The sequence below is a fragment of the Mustela erminea genome, chromosome 6 (assembly GCF_009829155.1).
Source record: "Mustela erminea isolate mMusErm1 chromosome 6, mMusErm1.Pri, whole genome shotgun sequence".
NCBI lineage: Eukaryota > Metazoa > Chordata > Mammalia > Carnivora > Mustelidae > Mustela > Mustela erminea.
Genome location: NC_045619.1, coordinates 4,870,595 through 4,895,055, shown reverse-complemented (window position 1 = coordinate 4,895,055; position 24,461 = coordinate 4,870,595). Strand labels below are relative to the sequence as shown.

At 53.4% G+C, this 24,461-nt stretch overlaps 1 protein-coding gene across 8 annotated transcripts in view; it reads right to left on the bottom strand.

Annotated features, from left to right (window-relative positions):
- Window positions 1-3,250: 3,250 nt before the first annotated feature.
- SHISAL1 (shisa like 1) overlaps window positions 3,251-24,461 on the bottom strand; it is a 131,934-nt gene continuing 110,723 nt past the window's right edge. For all 8 annotated transcript variants that reach the window (XM_032345984.1, XM_032345992.1, XM_032345991.1 and 5 more), the window contains exon 5: window positions 3,251-8,829. In XM_032345984.1, coding sequence (XP_032201875.1) covers window position 8,829 — 1 coding nt within the window. In that variant the 3' untranslated portion in view covers window positions 3,251-8,828. The remainder of the gene's footprint in view (window positions 8,830-24,461) is intronic.

Genomic DNA, 24,461 nt, shown 5'->3' with positions numbered 1-24,461 from the left:
AGATAGACTTTTTGCTGAGGGATGGAACATGGAACTCACTGGAAACACACATATCAATATCTACTACATTTTTAAGGAAACTGTATTAGAGAGGAACCCAAAGCCAGGACTCAAAACACTTGACTCTTGACTCTTCACTGGGTCCCCAGTCTTCCATGGGCGGACAGCAGCTGAGATCCCACAGCCCCCAAAGGGGACACTCCCACACGACCGTTTCATGTGTAGCCAAGGAATCTGACGGCAGGACATTGTCAAGGGCCACCGAGAACGACCAACAATGTACTTTCTTAGGAGAAGTCTAATCCAGAAATCTTACCTCCCTCCCCAGGGTAGGGGCCTTGGACCCAGGTAGGTCTGTCCCCCAGGGTGCGGCGATCGCACAGAGCAGAGACGGCCACCCGTGTCCATTGTCTCCATGTGGAAGTATTCATTGCATTTGTAATGACCTTGCTCTGTCATTGAATATGGGGTCCGTATCGGAGGCAGGAAATTCTTTCAGTTTGTAGGTGTCCAGAGCAAGAGCTGGTGGGCACGGAGCCTCTGGAGACCCCCGTGCAGGTCATCTGTCCAAGAGCCAAGGTTTCAAGCTGGATGTAGTGATCATGACAGTTGGGTTGTCTCTGTCTGGAGAAGGTATGAGTGTGCGCTCCATGGGGGACCAAGCGTGGCTTGCGTTCTTGGAGGACGACTCTTCCTAGCTCCCCGGCAGTTAGGTGGGGCTGTGGGACCCGGTCCAACCGGAGGAATGTGAGTGGAAAGGACACTTATTCCCCCCAGCCCAAAGTGTTGAAAAGGTGACGAATGACCCTCTCGCTCTGTCTTTCCTTGCTATGGTGACCTTGGAGGCCTTGGAGTGAGACAGTGGTGAACAGATCAGAGGGGGCCCAGGCCCCAGAGTGGCGTATAATAGAGGGTTCTCAGCAACACACATCAGATTTTGTTTGAATTATATATATGTATATATATATATTATAAACTTTCATGTTATAAACTTTTATAAATATACGTACACACATACATGTATATGTATATGTGTACGTATCTTGCTTACTGGCTTTAATTTAAATTAGATTATTTTGGATTTCGCCCCGATACAATCATATCATCTTGAAAGTTACGTTTTAATTTCTTCCGTTTTCATCTTACACCTTCGATTCCTCATCTCTGCCTCGCGGCGCTGCTGGGAGCTCTGCGCCATTGGACAGACGCGGTGAGAACAGGGGTCGGGGGCTCATTCCTGACCTGAAAGGAAAGCTTTCAAGATTTCAGGGATCAAGCTCCATCTGGCGTTTTCTGTACATTTCACGGGGATCGGCTATCTGGATTGAAAACGTCCCCTTGTGCTCCCGCATTTGTAAAGTGGAACAGGTGCTGGCGTTTATTTATGTATTTTTCCTGTGCCGATTGAAAAGATCAAGCGTGTTTCTCTTTAAGATGCTGATGCTGTAGATAGATCCTAGTTCTTGTTCCCTGATGGTCGAGCAACCCGACGTTTCTGGGATACGCCCGATGAGGGCTGCCGGAGTCCGCGTGCTCCGTGTTGATCGGAATTCTGGCATCTGTGGTGGTGACCGGGGCTCGCTCTGCCGGGTTTTGGTGTCACCGTTCCTCTGGCCTCAGAAAAACGAGTCGAGGCTGTTCGATGCTCTTGTACGTTTATCTTATTTTTGCCTCCTGTTCCCCAGGAGGAGAGCTTGTGCGACATGGGCTGGATTTCTTCCTTTGGTTGAATTTTGGTTGAATTTGCGGGGCCTGGAGCTTCCTTATGGTAATAATTTGCTAATGGATTCAATTTATTTAATAATTAAAGGGCTCTTCAGATTCTCATTCTCTAGTACCAGTTTCTGGAACTTGTAATGTTTTAAAAAAAATCATCCATTTCTTTTCGACGATCAGGTGTTTTGGATAAGATTTTTCCTCTCTTACCTTTTTTGTGTTTTTTTGGATGGGTCGTGGTGACTTCTTCTGAATTCCTGGTCTGGGGAACTGATGGCAACTCTCCTTTGTCTCAAGCCTGCCCATGGCACTCCACGGCCCATCTGGGCAAGTCCAAGACATTTGGCTGGGCCGCCGAGACCGGGAGAGATCCGAAGCCAAACTCTGTCCCTTCTCCTCTGTGGTCACCCTGCCCGCAGCACAAGGGACAACTCGGAGAGAGACGGCAGCTTTCCAGGAGGGCCGTCTTCGTCTTTATTCAGGAATTTGTCCTGTCCCCTCTCCAGCGCCAAGCAGGGGAGCGACATGAGTGTGTACATATGTGAGCCTCTGTGTGTGTGTGTGTGTGTGTGCGTGCGTGTGTGTGCACACGCGCACACACAAATGGCTACGTCCTCGCCTGGTCTTCCTTGCCTAGGAATAGGGGCTTGGGGAGACCCCACATGGCTCTCCCAAGGAAGCCTCCATGTGCCCCAAGGACAAGTCTGCAGAACTTGCCTACGGCAGCAAGAACAGTGGCACCAAACCAGCCCCTTCCCCCTGCCTTTCCTGGCCCTTTCCTCTGCTCCAGCCCAGATGCTGGCTGCCCCGGGGATGGGCAGGGTGCGCTGAGTCCTCCTCTGCCCCCTGGGCCCTGGGATAGGACTCCAGTCTGGAGGGGGGTGTGGGAGGCAGAGCTCAGAATGGTGTTTGAGACTGGAGCTTTGAATGGAACTGGATGCGGCCCCAGCCCTTGCGGGGCGACACTGCTGTGGCCAAATTGTTCATGGGGCTGACACTTGGGAGGAAAGAGGGTCCAACGTGGCCCGCGCGGGTGGCAGGTAGAGGAGGTGCAAAACCCCCGTTTGTCCAACAAGCGTGTCTGTCCCTCCTGGAGAGCAGAAGTCTGGTCCTCCTCTGAGAACCCACGGGATGGGGTTCAGTCATTTAGGGCCACCGTCTGAGCCAGGGATGGGAATGCACCCATCCGGGAAGAGTGGCCCCCGCTTCACCAGCCCGGCACAGTGTTTAAGGAGATGGCAATGTGCAGTAACTGTGCCCAGCCTGCTCGCCGGCCCGCTCACAGTGGACTACACGACTCTGTCCACTTTCCCACCTGCTCTTGTCCCTGGGGAGGTGGTCCCCGTCTGGTCTCTCCATCTGCCCTTGGGGCTGAAGTCAGGCTGGACCCCTAGTGCCACACTGGACAAGACCTCAGCCAAGACCTCGGACCCTCCTCTCCCAGCCTCCGTGGCCAAAAGGGACACATCGTGAGGGCAGGATGCGGCCAGTGCATTTGGAAACGTGAAAGCAAGTTTTAACGCTGGGAAGAGTTGACATGACACTCCTTTATTAAAACCTAAGGACATCTTTATAAAAACTACTGTATATAAAGACAAAAGCAGCGTAGCGCAGTGTAAAATACATTATTATTATTATTGTTATTACATTATTATTATCAGGAATATTGTTGGTTTTTGGTTTTCCCGGTTATCAGCTCTCAGGGAGACCCTGTGCCTGCTCACGGGAAGTCGGGGTGCGCGGGAGAGAGGGACCGCCCTAGCCCACCCTCACCTGTGTGCCCTAGCCTGGCGGACCCTGGGGTGGACGAACCAGCCGGGGGCGGTGGCGGTCCTGCCTTGTTGGGGCGACTGAGCCCTTCCCCTTCGGCACCCCACTTCGTTATTGCACTTGACCCAGACTGACGGCTTGCCCATCTGCATCCCACCAGCTTGAACATACAGAAGGGGAGAAACAGAAAGAACACACGCGAGAACCCAGGCGGGGCTCCAAGAAGACATTCGCTCAGGTCACCAGTTTGGTCCCACTGGACGCCCATGGTGGCGGCGCCATCTGCGACTTGCAACCATGTGCCCCAGTGATCCACGTCCCCCGCCCCACCCCCCGGCCTGTTTGTCAACTTCCATCGGCTCCTGCACATTTTGAAGAGCGGTGTAGGGCAATCCACGGGACCTCACTGCACCAGCCCGGGGGTGGCTGTTCCAATGTGGTCCATAGGAACGCTGTTCCTGGGGACCCAGGAACATTTGGTGACAGCATTGTGAATGGTACAGCTGGGTGGTGGGCCCTGCCGCAGTCCTGAATGTCACTCTGTCAAGGGCAAACGCATCAGGGTTTTGATGTAAAGATAGGAGTTTTAGGGACAGTGTGACTAAGGGTCAGAGCAGCTCACTCACCAAGCCTCTCTTGAGCACCAACTATCTGGCAGGGTCTGGTACTGAGAACTTGAGGGGTAAGGACAATGCCACCTCCAGGATCACTCTCACAGAGGGGCAAACTGTTTGCTTTGTGGATCTGGGCACTCCTAAATGTTGGGGACAACTAATCACTTCTCGGGGGATCCCAGCCTCTCCCACGGACATGCGCATATTCCCCGACATCTTCGTGTTCAGCAGGATCTGCTCCCAGGTGCGCGCTGGGTTCAGAGATGGACAAATATTTGTTGAACAGATGAAGGAATGCATGCATGAGCGAATGGATTTTCTAGAATCTTCTATCTCTCGCGCCTGACTGCTCAACGTCAACATCTGTTTTTCAGGCCACGGACCCCAAGGTTGTATCCGTCCCCTTGACAGCCATGTGCGGCTGGGTGTGTTGCAAGGCAGGCTGGGAGCCTCATGGGGCGTCGGTCGCACAGCAGGTGTGTGGTGTCCCTGTGCTGCAGGGTGAATGGCATCGCCCCAGCCTGGGTTGGTGATGGCTCCGGGGTTGCAGGTGGCAGTGAGCCCGGTGTCACCACTCCCCGGGGGTTAGGGGGGGCTGGCTGCCTCCCCAACCTTGAGTCGGTTTATGGGGAGCACCTAGACCCCATCTGATACTCACCAGGTCAGCGGTAAGGTCAAGAACCCCTGAAAGTCCCTTCTGTGACTCCAACCTCAAGTTCCCATAGCAGACAACGGGGGCGGGGAGGCATAGCGGCTCCCTGCGTTGACAAGGCTGCCCCTCGCCGCGGACAGGAAGTGCCCCCAATGACATCACTGGGGGCTATCACGTGGGTTTGGGTTGTTGAAGGATCGAGTAAACACAGTGGACAGGGGGTCAGCTGAGCCAGTGGGCAGGGCCTGGGCTGGAGGAAAGGCAGACGGTCAGGGCACCGACCTGGAGCAGACGAGGGTCTGGGGGTCCGCGCGGGGGACGGTGCCAGGCACGGCCACTCCTACAGTGTCGCTGAGACTGAAATGACCTAGAGAGAGCTTCGGATGTGACGGTGAGCCTGGAAGTGTCTCTTGGCAGAAGCCTGGAAGTGTCTCTTATCCCACATTCCTCCCCGTGTTGTCCCTGATCCATCCCCCAGCCCCTTCCCATGGCCTTTCCAGCCCTGGGGCCACATTTCCCTGATTGCTGTTCTGCACAATGAAGGGAAGGACCACCCACCCTCGCTAGCCGCTGGCCTGTTTTTCTTAGGTATCAGAGACCACAAGAGGGCCCGGATGCCCCCGCATGTGTGCCCGCGTGTAGGTGTGTGTGGGCGCATGCGTGTTCCTGTGCGTGTGTTTTCGACTAAGGCTGTTTCCTACCAGTCCGGGTCAGTGTCAGACGTGCCCCTGGAGCTGGCAGCTCCGGGCCCATTGGCAGGGGCGGGCCCCTCCCCGACTGAGGCTCAGGGTGACTTCAGAGGTTAAGGTGAGGGCCAAGGGCCTGGGTGTTGGTTCTGAATCGGTTCCAAAACACACAGATCACACCATACACAAGCGAGAGGAAAAGCAGACGCCGCATGTCCACGACACACCGTTCCCAGCGGGAAGAGGCCTTGCGAGCAGGAGTCACGACACAGACTGGCGTCGGGCACAGATTCCCCGGGAAGGTATGTTGTCTTCTTCTTTCTCTGCTTTTTATTTCTCTTTTTGTACTAGGATTATTGTTACGGTTACAAATGACGTGGGGATAGCCAGAAGCTCACAGTAGAAAGTAAACAGAGGCAGCTTGAAAGACTGGGTTTGGAAGTCACTAAGAACTCTAACTCTGAACATCTCTACTTGAACTTATCACTACCCTGTGTCTTATTCTCGGGGACACTACCGATTGGCACAGTGGCCTGCCGCAGTAGGGGGCGGAGGGGGGCAGGTTTTTGCTGGGACGAGCCGGGCTCCTGTGGGGTTTTAAGGAGCCCTGGACATTGTGGGGGGACAGCCCTGTTCACACGTGCCTTCCCAGCAGCCATGCCCTCTACTCGGGGCGCTCAGGCCCTGCGCCCCATCTCACCCCTCAGCCACTCAGAGAGGCGGTGACTGTGGTTTCCTCCCTCCCACGTCCCCGGCTGTGATGTGTGCCGAGGTCCACGTGGGAAGCCTCCATTCCAACAGAATGTTCCATCCCAAGCCCTAAAGGGTTACCGGTCACTCCCGAAAAGACTACGGGAGGGGGCCAGAAGCCAGCTGTAATTCTCAGGGCTGCGGACCAGGTGGGTTCTAGCCCTGGCTGGTCTAGGTGAGAGCAGCCTCTGGCTCAGGCCTCCAGGCAGGGGAGGCAGCCAGCTCTTTCTCACCCAAGGAAGGAACTCTGTGTAAGCAGCTACGTGAGCGTCGCCCAGGACCACAGGAGGCCAGAGATGCCAGCCCCTGAAGACCTGGTCTGACTCTTTCCTCTTACCGATGGGGAAACTGAGGGCGGAGAAGGCCTGGCCCGAGGTCACACTGCTCTGAGTGCAGAGCTGACGTCAGAATCTGGGTCTTGTACCCCCCTGAACCTTGGGTTCCCCTGATTCCCGAGGCTCTGCACATCTGATGCAAGTGAGAGTTGATCCCCCTGGGCCGGAGGGAGCTGAGCCCCTCTCCAGGGCTGCCCACAGCGTCCAGGGAAAGGAAGATGTGCCCATCCCTACTCAACACCTCAAATGAAGTTTTCCCTCTGCTGCTGCCAAACCATACACTTGGGCCCCCCTGTCTGGGGAGATGTGGGGAAACCACGGGTTTGCTCTGCCCCAGCCTGCCTTGTGAACTTTGGGCAGGTCACGGACCTACCTGAGTCTCAGATTCCTAGTCCACAAAATGGGGTAGAGTCCTTTCCTTATGGAGCTGGAAAATGCTTTATCAAAGGATGGGGTGTTGTGTCTGTACGCCTTGCAGAGAGCCTGGACTCCCTCCCCCTCAACCCCTCTGCCCTCCTGCCGGTTCAGGCCATCCTGGATTTCTTTGGATCTTTTGAAAGCATCAAGCACGCTGCTGCCTGAGGGCCTTTGTGCTGGGATGCTCTCCCCCACCCCCAACCCCATCGTTAATGCCCGTGGCTGGCTCTTGAACAGACTGTTCCTACTCAACTGTGGGCCCAGCGCTCAGCGTCCTTACTCACGATTCCCTTCTCGCCGGCCCTCGCTCCCCAGTTCACCGACCAGCACCACGAGCATCACCCGCTCACCGGTGTGTCTGGAGGGCAGACAGCACGCGTGCAAGAGTCCGGCTGAGTGTGGACACGCCATCAGAGGGACACACGTTTGCTGAGCAGGGTCCACTGCGCTAAGAGCTGGGGGAGATCTGGAAACTCCCCCAGTGGAATGGGTGTGTCTACACTGGCCTTGTGGTCCTTGGGGATTTATGTGAAGGTTTCCCGGGCAGTGCCCTTCCGTGTGTGTGCCTTCAGCCAGTGGGGTTGGTGGTGGTGGGGACCTCTGGGGATGGATGTTAGAGGCATCCAGGTTTATGCAAAAATCTAAAGTGGAATGGTTTCTGGAAACTTCCCTTGGGGCTTCCACAGCCCTCGTCACTGTGTTCAGCTCAGATCTGTGTATCTAACCCACCAGATGGTGGCCTCCATCTGACTCATGGCCAGTTCCCATCACTGCCCAGCCTGGGGTCTGACACACAGCAGGTGCTTCACAGAATGTGCTGCGTGGATGAAGGTGTCAGGGCAGTGATGGTGGAGATCGTGGGGCAACAGTCAGTCCACTGAGAGGCAAGTGGGGAGATGTCCCAGGGATTGTGCTGGGGTCCCCTGGGCTGGGGAGTGTGCACTTTGGGTTCCTACACCCCTAAGATCAAACAGAGTGGCTGGTCTCCTCTTGGCTGTGTGACCCTGGGCACCTTCCCTGCTCAGAGCCATTTCTGCAGGGGGCTCACCACACCCCCCCTCCCGGGCAGTGAGAGAGAGAGTGCATGGAGACACGCGGCCCCGTGCCTGTCCCGTGGATGGCCCAAGATGCCTCATCACCTATTATTACATTGTTAGGGGAGTAAATTCCATAAGAACAAACCCTCACTAACATGTTCAAATCCCCATGTCCTCTGAGACATAGCGGGACCATGCCTCATGCTTGGTGACTCCAGGGGGTTCACGGCTGCCCGCTACAGCAAGAAGTTTGAACGGGGACGCTGACCAGGGCCCCCACCACTGGTGACCTGTGCCCATTAGAGGACTCGTGGGGATTCCAATAGAAACCAACATGCAACCAAACAAAAAGAACACCCCGAATCACACCTCCAAACACACACTTATGCACACACACACACACACATACACACTCACATTCAGTATTCTGACACAGGCCCACAGGCCACAACTGGAGGGACTGGAGGCAAGGGGCCCACAGGTACGGTGCACAGGCCTAATCCCTGCAGCTTGAATTAGCCGGAGCAGCTTTGTGCTGGTCATCCTGAGTCCACAATGGCGTCCCCTCTCAGAAGCCACCAGCCCAGAATGGGACTATTGCTTGCAGACAGGTGGCTCAAGACCCTGTCTTGAACCCCTGCCTTAGAACCCCTGGCCCCCACCCCTGAGTTTGCTCCTAGTCTTAGAAGTCCACGGAAGGGGGTTGTGGGCACAGGTGGCATTTCTTCCTAAGCCACCGCCGCAGCCACCTCGGCTCTCCCTGGGGTCTCTGTTGACGTTGGTCTCCTTGGAGGCTGTGCCGGGTGCTTCGGGTCTCACCTCCCCCATCCTGAGGCACGGCAAAAGGGTTTTCTGAGGAAGCAGAAGGAAACAAAATATCATACAGTGTCTCCTCCATGGGGAATCACTGAGGACACTTCTCTCGGGACTCAGTGCCCAGAGAAGTTGGGTTTTCTCTGACTGCATGACTTCTGGATACAGAGAACTATTTGATGTTAAGACTGGAAGCAAGACAAGCAAGCCTGCCTCTACTATGGCTTCATTCAGCATTGGCATTCGTGGCCCATGTAAGAAGACAAGAAAAAAAAGCATAGCATCTTAGGAGTGGAATAAAAGAACTTGCGTTACAATTAATGGCAGATAATATGCACAGAAAATCCAAGAGAATCAACAGGCTAATTCCTAGAACACAGTGCAGATACAGTGATATGGTCTTCAATCCATGAGATTAGCAGTTTAATGTATAAAACCAACAACATTCATCTGTCTCAACAGTTACCAGAGTGATTATGTGTCTTAGCTTGGGTCATCCCAGTTAACACCTGTTGTTCTGATGTAATTTTTAATATTGTTCCTCTTTCATGCCAATAAGTGTTTTGATTTGGATGATAAACTATATAGTCACCCTTGGTATTAAAAACTAGAAAATATTGGGGCACCTGGGTGGCTCAGTTGGTTAAGCATCAAACTTCAGTTCAGGTCATGATCTCACAGTGCTGGGACTGAGGCCCACCACAGGCTGTGCTCAGCAGGGAGTCTGTTTGCCCCTTTCCCTCTGCCCCTTCCCTCTGCTCATGTGTGCCCACTCTCTCTGTCTCAGATAAATAAAATCTTTTTAAAAAACTCTCAAAAATATTAAGAGCAGATACAGACACCACTCATAAATATAATAAAAACCATTACAAATCTTGGAATCACATCACTGGATGTGACTGTATCCTACAAAGCCATGGAGAAGAAACCAGGATGCTCCTGGCACAGGAATGGACCAGGAGACCAATGGGCAGGGTCAGGAGGGTAAACACTGGCCCATGGGGCATGTACAGCTTTGACTGGCAGAGTCAAGATGGCGCTATGAATTCCCCGTCTCCTATCCAATTATCAGGGCAACTGTCCAGTCACAAACACTTATCTTTCTAGGCATCCTTGCAGATGGGTGGTCCCATGACCTGTCCTGTGTAAGTGGAAGTCCTCAGGGAAAGGGACATGAATCCAGATAAGAGTACAAGAAGGAGGGATACTCACTAATGCAGGTAAAGTGGAAAGCAGGAAGACGCCTGGTTCTGGTGGGGGCCCCTGATGCTCCCCTCCATATCAGTGCAGCTGGACTTCTGATTATAGCTCTTAACCAATAAACTATCTTCAACCAAGCTTTAGTGGATGTTGGGAGGGGGTGGGGCCAGGGGAGAGTTGAGGGAGTGGCTCTGACAAAGCCCGCACAGCCCTTCTTTCCAGAGTAGCTGAGAGTCCAAGAAGCAGAGCCAGTCTCCCTGCTCTCCATCAGCAGAAACGTGTGATGGCGTCAGGGTTGGGATACCATAGAGCCTTCTCCGCGGCTTCCATGACAAAGCCAGGTCCAGGGGTCCCCCATTACCTGCTTTATCTTCCTCCATTGCATCCAACTTATTCAGCACACCACAGATTTCACCGACTGTTCTAATTTATTGTTTGTTTCCCCCACCCAGAAAGTAAGCTACAAGAGGGCCACTGTGTCGGTGTGTCGTGTTCACATCTGTATTGCCAGGGTCTGGAACAGTAACATAGGCAGGTTCTGGAACATAGTTTCATGAATATTTGTTGAATGAATGAATGAACCAAGAATCTAAAACCCAGATGGACCATCTTTCAAGTTTAACATCCACAGAAACACTTTTTGAACCTATTTTTGGAATACAGTTTCTGGGAGTCCTTCTTACATAAATTACTAGAGGACACACTTGGTATAACCAAGGCCAAATGGGGTGAGTCTGGCAATGGTACCAACAGTGAGAATCCACTGAACTGTAGGACTGTCCGAAACAGATCCACGGATTAGGACTATTACAGGCAAGAATGAAAGAGAAAACGGAGAACTGGGGTAAATAACAAGAGATGGGAGGGTAGAAGTGAGAAGGGGGAGGCAATTTATGTAAACTCTGTCTTCATCACTTACATTTAGGCATCTCAAGAATCGTTCAAAGGCTTAAGTAAGGGCGCCAGGGTGGCTCAGTGGGTTAAGCCTCTGCCTTCAGCTCAGGTCATGATCTCAGGGTCCTGGGATCGAGTCCCGCATCGGGCTCTCTGCTCAGCAGGGAGTCTGCTTCCTCCTCTCTCTCTGCCTGCCTCTCTGCCTACTTGTGATCTCTCTCTGTCAAATAAATAAATAAAATCTTGAAAAAAAAAAGGTTTAAGTAAAATTAGAGGTACAAAAGTAAACAGGGAAGAAAATCATAAAATATAATCAACTAAAGTCATTTTGTGGAAGTGAGAGAAGGGGAAGGAAAATAGAAATATTCTGATTTGGACATTCCTCATATGTAAGGAGAAAATAAACACTGTCTAAAGAAATAGAGAATTAAGGGTATCATATCACAGTAGAATTATAAAGATAACCACAGGATCAAAAACACAGCTTTGCAAATTGTCAGAAGACACATACACAAAAAATAAAACAAAGAAAACAGAGACCATATGGTGGAAATTGACAACCCCCACAAAAGCTATAAAAGCAAAAAGCATATCACAAACCATGACAAAAGTAACACCAAATGTATCTGCCATGTCAGTAAATGTTAATGAACCACACACACTGGCTTTAAAAAAAAAAAAAAAAAAAAAAAAAAAGATGCTCAGACCAGATTACAAATGAGATCTACTGAGGGTACAATGAGTCACACAGGTTTCCCATAAAAGGGTGGACGGATGATGAAAAGGCCATGGTTTTTCAACAACATCAGTGTACTTAATGTCACAATTAAAAAAAAGGGGGGGGGTGGGCAGAAACATAACAAACAAACAAATGCAAACCAAGAGAAACCAGGGGTCTTGATCTGAATATTAGATAAAGCTGAAGTCAGGGCAAGAAATACTGAATGTGGAAAAGAAGGGTACCATGCAGGGATCAGGATGAAAGTCACCACAAGGGTCTCAAAGTAATGAACGTCTATGCACCAAAGAACATAGCCTTCGCGTTGCAGAGCAAGAACAGCTGGAAATGTGGGAAGAAAAAGAGAGTGTCCTAGTATGCGTGCATTTTAACTAACCTCTCCATCCATTACAGATTAAGTTGACAAAAACATAAATAAAAAGATAGGAGGCCAAATACCTAATTAGTAAGATAGTGTGCGTGTGTGTATTTGCATGTGTGTATGCCTGTGTGCATGTACGTGTACACGTGTGTGCACATGTTGTGCATGTGTGTATGCATTAAACAGAATCTACCGTCTATTCAAAAGGTCTTGAAAAAGGACACACTGAAAGTGACTATCACGCCTCAAAGAAAATACATTCCAAAACTGAAAAATCAGATACCATTCTCTGATCCTAATACACGAGAATCTGAAAATATTTATAACGAAAACCACAAAACAGAATGAAAGCTACAACCAAGAAGTTTAAAAACGCTAAAAGAACTTGTGTGTCAAAGAGAGAGCCAAGAAATTAAAATTTTGGAATATAGAGATAATAAAAATAAAAATACCATATCTCAGAACTTCTGGGATGCTCAGGCAATGCTCAGGGGAAAATTTATAGCTTTAAATATTGATATTAATAAACAGATCCTGAATTAATGATCCAATTCAAAAAGTTAGAAAAGGCCAAATAAGCTTAAGGAAGGCATAGGACAGTAACTGAGAAATTAAAACTGAAATGAAGTTGAAAATAAAGCAAGGAAGGAATAAATAAACTGAATTTCTGGTTCTTTGAAAAACATTGAAATGTTAGCTGTTGGTAATCTAGAGGCAGAAGGAGGGAGGAACAGGCTTTTGTCCCAGGTATTCTGCAGAATTTGTCCTGGTCAAGGTCACCAAAGGCTTCTGCGTTGCTAAATTCAGTGATCAGTTCTCAGACCTTTTCTTACTTGCTCCGTGGGCAGCGTTGACCCAAGGGATCACTCCTCCTGCCTCTGGGACACTCTGGACCCTCTCCTGCTTCTCCTCCTGCTTCTCTGGAACCTTCTCAGATTCCTCCCTGGGTCCCTCCCCACCATCCCGTCTCCTCTCCTCCCCATCTCCGATCACTCCTAAGTAGCTCGTCTCCTTGAAGGGACTCCAACACTCAATACACTGATGGCTCTCTGGCCTCAAGCTCTCGAATTGTCTCCATAATGTCCACTTGATATCAACAACTGGAGATTAGCCACACATCTCAAACTTAACGTGTTCAGAGCTAAAATCCAGATCTAGTCAACTTTCCCACGGTTGTCCTGACCTCATTAAATAAAATGCTATCCTTCCAGTTGCTCGCACCGGAACCCCAGGGCTACCTCTGGCCCCCCCTTCCTCTCAAAGTCCACTCTAATCCGTTAGCTGCTTCCTGCACCCCCTTTTCCCATCACAGGTCCAGCCCACTGGGTTCCTGCAGTGACTTCCTTGGCAGCCAGAGGGATCCTGTGAAAACCTGAGTGCGATCATGTCACCGCTCAGCTCAAAACTCTCAATGGCCTTCGTCCCACCAGAGTGGAAACCAAAACCTTCCTTTCCATCTTCTCTGATCAAGTCTCTGTCTTCTCTTTATTCACTCCACTCTATCCCTGACGGCTCCTTTTACGGGTCAGCTTGACTGGGCCCATAGGGTGGGGCCAGATACCCGGTCAAATATGATTCTGAGTGTGTTCGGGAAAGTGTTTCTGGGAGAGACTCACATCTGAGTCAGCTGACTGTGTGCGCCGACAGCCCTTCCCAGTCCACTGACAGCCCGAAGAGAAGGCACTGACTGACTAGGGGAGAATTCCTTCTTCGCCTGGCTGTCTTCCGACTGGGACGTCGGTCTTCTCCTGCCTTCAGACTTGGACCCATACTGGCGCTCACACCAGCAGCTCTCCTGGGTCTCCAGCCTGCCAGCTACAGATTGTGGGACTGCTCAGCCTCCAAGATGGCACGAGCCAATTCCTTATAGTAAATCTCTTTATACATTTATGCCTATATCTACAGGGTGTCAATAGTTATATGGCGTATCTATATGGACAGGTGTCTATTTTGACAGTATCTACAGCAGGCCTCCATTTATAGCATGTCAATATCTATGGTGTATCTATATCTAGAGCATGTCTGTAGCTATATCTACAGCCTTTCTATATATCTACAGTGTATCTATATCTAAGGTGTGTCTATCTTTGTCTACCGCATGTCTATATCTTCAGGCTATCTATTTCTATAGCAGGTCTGTATCTACGCATCTCTCTATCTATGTATGTCTCTATCTATAACGACAATGTAGCTATATCTATGCGTGTTTCTATCTATAACTACAATGTATCTATGTCTATAGCAAGTCTGTGTCAATATCTACCTCCGGTCTATATCTATAGTGTGTCTATATCGGTATCTACAGTGTATCAGTATCTACTTCTCCATCTGCCCATTGGTTCTGTGACTAACATACCCCTGCTCCCATCTCTTCTCCCAGATAAACACAGGATTCTTCCCTCATGGCCCTCAAGGCCCCTGTGCCTGAGTCCCTCTGTGACTACCCGACCAAGTTGCACTCTTTCTCAGACTCCTTCTCTGCTCTCAGACTGTTCTTCTCTAGCACTTACTACATTCTAACAGTCCGCGGATTCTACATAACTACTTTTTAAAAAAATATCTGTACATCAAAGTAGTGCTTTTCATTGGTTTTGCTGCACAATCATGTCCCCAGGGCCAATAATGATGCTGGACTTGGAGCAGGTGCTCGGTAAAATGAGGCGACCAGACAAATATCGAGAGAACCGCGAGGGAGCCTACCCACTCAACTCTGTCCAACTAAACCAGAAAACCTCGACAAAATGAGTGAATTTCCAACAAAACAGAAATTACCCAAAGGATCCAGGAGGAGAGAATCTAAACAGACCAATTGCCAAGAAGAAAAACTGTCAGATCGCAAATCCAAAGTCTAAAATAAGAGCAATGCAAATTAAAGACATAATGAGACAGCGTACTGGAGCACAAATGACAGGACACTGCCACATCCTTGACTCATCACACTGGCAAAGATCAAGAAGGTTGAGCCCTCCCTGTGTCTGCTGGATTATGGCGGGGGCGGGGGGGGGGCAGGGCGGACAGCCTCTGCTTCACCGCTGGTAGGAGGAACACCAAGGTCATTTCTGGAAAGCAGCTGATGTGCCGCAAAGATTACAGATGCACGTGCCCCGTGTCCCAGCAATTCCACTTAAAAGTTATCCTCCAAACATGTGCACAAGGGCGAAGTATGCACCAACTCGTGCATACCCAATAGCCCCAACAGCGGAGTTTAAGATCAATGCGATGCCCATCCGTAGGGCACTGGGTTCAAAGGGATGGCTCGCCATTCGTGAAGGACGCAGATATCAAAGAGGCCCAAGCAGCTGTCCGGGAGGGCAGTCAGTCAGCTGACTCTAGCTCATCATGCTCACATGCCTCCCATTCTCCGGTCTCTGTCCCAGGTGTCATTGGGGTTTGTGACTTTCATCCCGTCTATGTGTGGAGGACTCTTTCCTGAACTGTAGTCTCGGACATCCAACCACCTCCTGGATATGCCCCGCCCATGCCTAGCAGGTGTCATTCTGGACTTCTCAGCCCCCCACTCCGCTGACAGCTGCTCCATTGTTCCAGCAGCTCAGGTCCAAAGAATGGGAGCTGTCCTTGACTCCTTTTTCTCATGCCCAGGTCCAGCCCATCAACCAGTCTCATCAATTCAAAATACACGTAGAATCTCACCACTTCCACTGTTGCTGCCATGGTCCAAGCCACAGTCCTCAAGGATTTCAATAGTGTTAGCTGACTTCTCTGCCCTCACCTCCCTACAGTGTATTCTCAACACAGAAGCCATAGTTTCCTGTGCTTTTGATATATTTTCTCTCTCTCTCTCTCTCTCTATATATATATATAATCTTTTCTGCTTCAAACTCTCTAATGGTTTCTTATTACCAAAGCTCAGGCGACTCTCTATGCTGTCTCCTTATACTTTTCTAATGCAGCCTCCTATTCATGCCCTTTTGTCATCCTCTCCAGCCACATGGATCTCTTTGTGGCTCCTCCAACATCCCTGGGTGCTCCTGCCTCAGGGCCTTTGCACTTGCTGTTTCCTCTGCCTAGACATCTGGGCAGAGCTCATTTTCTCAGCAACCTCAGGCCTTGGTGCAGACGGCTCTTCAGGGAGGACTTCCTGACCCTCCTGCACCCCCAGGGCCCTGCTTACTGCTCACTGCCATGCTCTCCAAGGACTGACGCGCGGTTTCCTTCGTTTGAGAACTGTCTTCCCTCCACCCCATCTGTTCCAGGGGAGCAGATCTTATCTGATGCTATGTTTTCTGCTCCATCTCAGCTGCTGGACCTCAGCGGGGGAAGCATGGAACAGATGATTCAGACTCTGGCCTTGGGGACCCCACCTGGAGGGGCAGATGGCGACATCAGGCAGGAAAATGCTGAGACAGAGGAAGTCCCAGGGGCCAAAGGAAGAGGAAAGTCACAGGAAGCTTGCTGAGGAAGTCCAGGGGGTGGTCTCGACATTGCTTGACTTCCCCCAGGGACAGGGAGCTCACTACCTCACAACCCATTGTCCTCAGCCTGGTCCTCCCTGCCTCTAGTGGCCCTTCTGAGACACGGCGCCAGCAGCAATGTCCCTCCTCCTTCGTCTTTGCTCCTCCAGAAGACGAAGTGAGGCTCTCCTTTCTCTGAGGGGAGGCTGCCTCACTCCTGACCTTGGCCAAAGCCTCCATGAGGTTGTCCCTGATTCTGGGCCCCACGGCCAGGCCAGCCTCTATATTTCCCCAGAGTCCTTTCTCTGGAGAGCAAAATCTGCTCCAGTCACTGCCTAGAGGGAGATATGTGGGGATGGCAGGCACGAAATTCAGGCTGGTGGAACCATGCGTGTGTGCGTGAGTGTGTGTGTGTGTGGGTGTAGGTGGGGCGGGGTATGCTGAGGGCTTCTCGATATTGCTCTGTTTCACAGTGGGAACGTGGTATTGACTTTACTCTTTTTTATGCCTCATATATGAATTTTACATATATTCTTTTATATAGAATGAAATACTTTAAAATCAATAATGTTAAAAAAATCGGTCATGGTTTCTTCAAAGGGAAGATTTTGATGCCTTAGCTGGGCACCTAGAGCCTCTTTCCATATGGTCTCCACTTTGAAGGACTCCCCAGAATGTCCCAGTGTGCCCACATGCTGGGAGCACCTCCCCTTTCTCCAGTTGGCAAACTCCTACTCATCCTTCAAGATCCTGCTCACAGAGCATCCCTTCCACACAGCGTGACTCTGTGACAGTCAGGACACGTGGCTCTGGCATCTCCTCCCACTGAGGGGCTGGGGGGCGGTAACGGCCATTGATCTTGGGGCAGGCCTGGGTTTGAGTCTCTGCTCTACCCCTTGCCAACTGTGTGACCGTTGGCAAGTCACTTCACCTCTCTGGGCCTCAGAACCCACCTGATGCTGCTCCAGGCCTGTGGGACCATCCTCCTCACTGGCCAAGGGTGACTTTCACTGCTGTGGACATTCCCTGCCTGGCTGGCTCTTGGGCTTGGCCCATCAGCCCCTGCCCTAGGGGATACCATACCTCAGAGCAAAACTTCAGCAAAGGTCAAGGTCAGTTCTGCTTTTGTGGCTACCATGCCTCGACCATGCAAGCAGTGCAGGGAGCACATGTCCTTGTCCCTGGGGCTGTCGGTCCTTCTGGGCACTTTGCAGGTGGACTGGCCCCTCATTGCCAAAGCCCGGCAGAACCTGGGGACAAGTGGCCGCTGCTCCCCTCACTCAGTACCCAGGCCAATGCCTCCACCAGGTCCTTCTGGAAGCTCTCATTGGTGGCATCTTCTGCCAGGCTTGCATTGGGTGCTGCGGGCACAGACCTGAGTCAGGTGTGGGCTCTCCCCTTGAGGGCTCAGAGCTGGTGGGAGAGCCACACAGGGGCCCCCAAACAAGAGTGGGAGGTCCACGTGGCATCAGGGGTGAGGTCCTGGGGGCCCTGGTGGCAGGCACTGGACAGAGGCAGAAGGGGGGAACCTCAGGGAAACCTCTCGGGGACCCAGCGCCTGAGCAGGTCAGGAAGAGGAGGAAGGTATGCAGGAGGAGGGGCACAGCCTCAGTCAAGGCCATTCAGAGGCTCGTAGTAGTAGGCGTCCAGATGCTCCTGGCAGGGGTGCATCTGGAGATGCGGCAGTCACCAAGCACTTCCCCTGCCAGGAGAAGGCATTTGGACATGATCCTGGGGCTCTGAGAGCAGGCACAGGCACTGCTCCTTCCTGATTCTAACAAGGGCAGGAGTCTGGGCAGATGGGTGTTGGGTATTTCTTCTGTGCAAGCACTTTCCATGCATGGTCTTACTCAGCTCTTCCTGCAAGGCAGCCACATCATTTCCCTCATGCACAGAGGGGGAGACTGAGGCTCAGGAAGGAAATGGAACTTGTCCAGGGTCAGGTGTCTAGTTAGCGCAGTCTGGGCCGCTTGCCCCTGTGCACGGCCATCGCTCTGGTGCAGGGCAGTGGGCTGGCGGGCTGTGGGCAGGTCCCTGGCAGGGCCGTGGGCCACTGCTGGCTCCCCGGGAGGGGAGAGGTGCAGAGCCTGGGCCCCCGGCCGGTGTCAGGCCCAGGAGGAGGGACGGGAGGAGGAGTGTCCCAGCTGGTGTCTGCCGCCGAACTGGGAAGATAAGACGGAGCACCTGGCAATTTGAATAACAATGAACGTTTCCAGAAGGCTGAGAGAGTCGGTGACAATAACCGTTCGCTGACAAAAGCAGAGGAGTCACGAGGCCCAACAGACTAATTGCCAGGTGAGCTGCAGACAATATGGTCCTCTGAGAGATGATAGCTTTGCGCAGCACTGATTCTGTGCCAGGTGCAGGGCTAGGAGCTGCCCGCAGCCTTCCACCGCAATCCCATGGCAACCCCAGTAGGTGGAGGCCTAGTGTCCCCATCTTACAGGGGGCCAATGGGGCAGGCTGCTGAGGGCAGAGATTTTAGCCATGAAAGAGACGGTCTTGGGAGGCTGCCTGGAGGAGGTGTGTTTGTGTAAAACAAGCGTTGGGAAGATACAACATAAAGCCACCAGGAGTCATCCCTCACAATTCAGGCCCCCAAAGAGGTCCCCGTCCCGGTCCCTAGAAGTTGTGCATGTGGCCTCACACAGTGAAAAGGAGCCTGCCAGTGGGAGTACGTTAGGGACCCCTCAATGGCAGTTCGTCCTGGGTTATGCAGGGGGGCCCGGTGTCATGACAAGGGTCCTTCAAAGAGGGGTCCAGGGGGCCAGAGTCAGAGAAGGCAAGGTGAGGACAGAAACAGGTCAGAGCAGAGCCAAGATTGAAGGCACGAGCCACGGAACGTGGGTGCTCTGGGAGCTGGAGACGCAAGAGAGCAGATTCTCCCCTAGAAACTCCAGGAGGGGCCAGCTCGGCCAACAGCTGGACAGCAGGCCTTCCTAAGACTCATCTTGAACTTCTGGATCAGGGCTTCATGTCCTCCTTTCTCGCGTTCGGCGAGAGCTAGGAGGTGAGCATGGATGGGCGCGGGTCCCAGCTCTGAGCACTCAGCGTGGACGCGGTTCATAGCAGGTGGGACAGCGGGCAGCCCTACTCTGAAGTGCCCCGGGTACCCAATTGTTGCCTGCTCCCTGGGTCACCAGGAAAGATGAGAAGCTAACCCAACAAAGATCTTATTTGTGGACAAACTGGAATTACTTTGCATTTTATAGGACACTGTGTCATTTGAAACACTCGAATGTGAAACCTCACTTTCTATCCCTGAGAAAGAAGATGGCTGTCATCCCGGGGAATGGGAAGGCCAGACGGTCGGGGGAGGGAAGGGCGATGCTCTGGTGTCGGCTACTCCCCGCACATTCCACAGACAAGATGTTGTGTCTGTGTTTCTAGGAGCACACCCATGGCTCTGGGGGCTGGGGACAGGGACAACGCATCATGGGAGCAATGGGCAAAGGGCAGGGCATCTGGTGCTGGCATCTGAGGCCAGCAAGCCACATCCCTTAGGCTGACCCTGCTCCTCTGAGGACACGCCCCTTTAAGCCTCTGGACACCATGCCTCCTGGTGTCCCCCTGCCTCACGGGCTGCCGCCCCGTCACTGACTTCTTTCCCAGTTCCTCCCTCCACCCCAAGAGCTCCTACACACTTCATCCTCCCCCCAGGTGACCTCCAGACCCTCGGATTCCACACCAAGTCCCCTTGGCCAAGTTCAAGCTGGCTGCAGCCTAGACCTTGCTCTGAGATCCGGCTAGTCTGTGGCCCTAACATGACCCCCTGAGGCTCACAAGCATCTCAAACTTCAGACATCCCAAGCCGCTGGTACCCAAAGCCACACGCACCCCTGGGGTCCCATCTCAGAAAATCCCATCAATGTATCCCCAGTGGCTCAGTCCAGGGTCCCAGCCACCCCCTTTGGAGCCCCCCCTTCCTTACCATTCCCCCTGTCCCCCAGCCAGCCTTGCAGGTGCTGCCCCCCGACTTTCCTTCCGAGGCACGAAGGCACCAGTGTTCTCTGCCTCAGTGCCAAGGACCTGGCTTATCGGGCAGGCTGCGGGGAGCCTGGAAGGACTGACCAGGTCGGCGCCCCGCAGACACGGGGCCCATGGGGAGCTGTGCCTGGCTCGGGGAGCTTCATTATCCGAGCCCTGTGCACAGCCTTCCTCCCAGCCCTTCACCCTCCTGACTTCTGGATGTTTCTTGGGGGAGCTCGGGGGGTCTTTAAACATCTACATCCTGAAGGTTAATTTTTAATGCCACTTTGGTAAATATTTGATGCTACGGCTTTTGCAAGACAGCCGCGTTGCGCATTCAATGCCACAAAGGGATGGAGACGGAGACGCTGTCCTCTTCGACCGCGGCCTCTGTCACCGCCCCACCTCCTCCTGCTCTACAGAAATAAAAGACTCTCCCTTTGCTTCCTGTTATGAATTTTTCAAGGGCTTTCCACATCCATTCTGGTCCCCAATCGGCGTCTCCATTAGCCAGAGAGAAGGTCAGAGGGGTTTTAAGTTGAAAGACGCCGTGGAAGCATGCCGTCACATGGGGAAAGCGAAGCCTGGGGAGGGACGAGGCTGTCCAAGGTCAGACGGCGAGCCGGCGGCAGAGAGAGACCGACAAGCAGCCATGACTCCCAGCCCAGAGCTCTGCGCCAGGCACTGGGAACTGCAGGAGGACCCAGACTGTCCGTGGCCTCCCCGCTCCAGTGGGCACAGATGTGATAACAGAGCACATGGGCCTGGCTGTGATGAGAGTGGGGAGCAGGGAGGGAAGACCTCGGTGCGAGGATGGGGGCCTCGGGGAGAAGAGCAGCCTGAGCAAGGTTTTGAGGGATGAGTAGGAGCTCGGTGCAGGGGAGATGGGGTGGGGAACCCAGTGAGGTGACCAGGCTGGGAGGTGGGTCTCATGGGCAGAGACAGGGTCTGACATATTCTGTGTACCCAGCCCTGGACGGGAAGGGAGCCCGGGCTTTGGTCCCTATTTTGCAAATCCTTGTGAAATGAATGTGCCTTCCGGCTCCAGAGCTGTCTGTACTTCACCCTTGACCACGGCTCCTGGCGCCCTGGTCCTGGCTCTGTCCCAATCTCTGTGTTCCCTCACCGCTGACCTGAGGCTGTTTTTATGTTACTGCTCCCCTGGGCTGCCTCAAATACCCCAGCCCATGCCCTCAGCCCTTTCTCTGTCCTCTGGTTGGGCCAGAGGTGGCGGGAGGGGCCGAGGCTAGAGCCAGGGGCATACCCAAGCATGAGAGGGTGCACACAGCACACACACTTCTGCACACACACAGAGAACGCAGACATCCCACTACACACACACTAAGGCCAAACCACACACACATACACACACACACCACACACACACCCAGTCTCTGGCCTTCCTGGCTGGCCTCAGAACCAGAGAGAAGGCCGTATCTCCTGGGCAAAATGTCCCAAGCCCACCATCCCTCCTGGGGCCTCCGGCTGCCCGCCTGGCACACACTTGTCTTTCCTGCCCACCTGGGACCCGCCCCTGGCCTCAGGATGCACACTCAAGCCCCGTGCGTTGGCGCCGGTGGGGCACAGCTCAGGGCTCCAGCCGCAGCCAGCAACAGGCCCCGTCACGCCCTGCCTAGGTGCCTGGCTTCATCCCTTCTCCAGCGGGGTCCTTCCTCACTGGGGACAACACCGCCTGCCCCTCGGGTCAGACCCTACAGCCGTCCGGGTGCCCTACTTCCTTGCGCCCAGGCTCCACCCCTCCGTCACGCTGTCTGCACCACCTCTGAAACATTTCCAAAGCAGCTCACCGGCCCCCAAAGTCTCCTCCCAGGGGCACACCAAAGACCTCCCCACGGCCTCCTTGGCTCCACTCCTGCCTCTTTCCACCGACCTCGCACATGGCGGGGGGGCTCTCGTCAAAGCTCCCATCTGACCAAGTCACTCGCTGCTTAAAGTGCATGGCTGCCCCGTGGTTTCCTGAAACCAACGGGCACGATCTCTGCCGTCGAGACAGCCGCCCCACGGTGTCCTGCCTTTCCTCCCTCTGCTGATGCCGCCAACCACGACAGGCTCCATCCCCTGAGACGGATTTTCAGGGGAGAAGGAAGCAGCAACGCTTCACTACTTGGACACCTTGGCTGGGGACACATCTAGACGCCGGAGGGGATGAAGACGTACCCCAGAGGGTCATGTGAGTGAAGGCATCAGGGCCCAGGCGGGGCCACAGCCGCTGGGCTGGCATGGAATAAGGCATTTATCGTAGGAGATCCTGTTGCCACACTCTGGGGCAGCGAAGGTCGAGAACGGGGAGTCAAAGGCTCAGAGAAGTGTCCCTCAGCTGCACTCCGCAGGGGACTGGGAGCTGAGAGGCAGCCAAGGGACCTGGGGTGCATGGGTGCATGGGCCCATGGAAGCGTCTTGCCTTCCGTGAGCTCTCTGGGGCATGTCTGTGGGATGTGCGGGCGAGGGTCAGCAGTCAGGAAGAAGAGCCGGCTGCAGATGGAAAATCTGTGACACACGGGGGCCCGGGGCACATTTGTAGCCATGTCTCTCTAGCTTTGAGACCTCTAGGGCCCAGTGATGCCGTCTGGGGCTTCCAGAAACTCAGACAATTCTGGCTGGCCTTGCCAGGGAGGTGGATTCCGGGATACGAAGAGCCCAGGCTAAACAATCTAGCACAATCTATCCCTTTTTCTTGTCTGGCTGATGAGCTATGACATAAACTCTCGGCAAACTCACACTGGGGGAAGGGGTGGAGGCGGCTTTGGGCAGGGACCCCTTTCCCTGCAGCAAAGTAGACAGAGACCAGGAAGGGGGGAGATTTTGGAGGTCCCAGCGCATCTACAGATGGCTTCCCCATGACTGCCCTGCCAGGCACGGATTATTGGCTTCCCCACCGATGTCTCAGGGAGGTGAAGCAGTTTGCCCAAGGAAACACAGCTGGGCAACACAGAGCTGGGTGCCAGCCCAGCCCAGGGGATCTCAGGAGACAACGGGGTCCCTGTGGCCACTCAGGGGGCTGCCCCACCCGGAGATTCCTGAAGCCACAGGTCCCAGGACTCGAGGCAGGTTGGAACCACACCCAGAGCCTGCGGCCCAAGCCATCCGGCAAGGAGCTCTCCCTGGAACCCTCCAGGGCGCCTCAGAAATAACAAGAAGACTATTCCAGAGGGCGTGGATGAGGAGCCGGCGCCCTCTTGGCCCGCAGGCGAGCGTTGGTTTCCATCATCCTGTCGGCAGCCGGATGCCCACGTGGGAGAGTCTCACTGCGCAACAAGCATTTATTCCTGGAAGCAAATATTTTCACAGCGAAGGCCAGAGTTTGAATGATGGATGGAATGAAGAAGGGAAGGTTCCCCCGTCTTCCCTGGTCTACACCGATGGAGAGGAATTCCTGCTTCTCTTGCCCGGGGTTGCCCGATCTCAGAGCCGGGCCCCTCAAGAGCCCCTGAACTAAACGGTTCGGGGCACATTACCGCTGTGGGCCCAGCCTCGTGGCAATCTCGCAGCCTTCCCATTACCCTGCCGCAGCCCCGGGGGCAATCAGACGGAATTCCCGTCTCATTGATGTGAAGGAACGTGCTCTCTTCTCGCAGCCAGTGATCCCCCAGATTTGTCCAGGCCTCCGTGGAAACATCTCTTGGTTAATTGCTCGCTCAAACTGGCATGTTTGTTTACGCAGGAGCCGGCCACAGTGACCGGGTTAGGGAATCTTAATTGATTTCAGACCAGTGTGCTGGTTGGGCAGCGTGGGTTCGCCCTGGGGCTGCGTTGCCAGGAGTAGGGACAAGGAGGAGGCATGTCTGACCACGTGGGTCACGGGGCAGCGTGCCGCTAGGAATGGGGCGCTTCTGCTCAGTGCCAGGTTCCTGGTGGGCTCCACCACTGTCCTCCTGATTTTCATATCCAGGCAAAGGGGCTTGGGAGGAACCAGTGACTAGCCCAAGGTCACAGGACGTATGGATCTGGTCGGCTGGACTCGTGGTCCTAACTCATCCCCTCGGCCCAGAGACAGTGAACCTATCTGGAGCTTAAGTCAGAAGAGGGCTTTGCAGACAGTCAAGCCTGGTTTAGTTCATTTTGGGCTTTTCCAGAA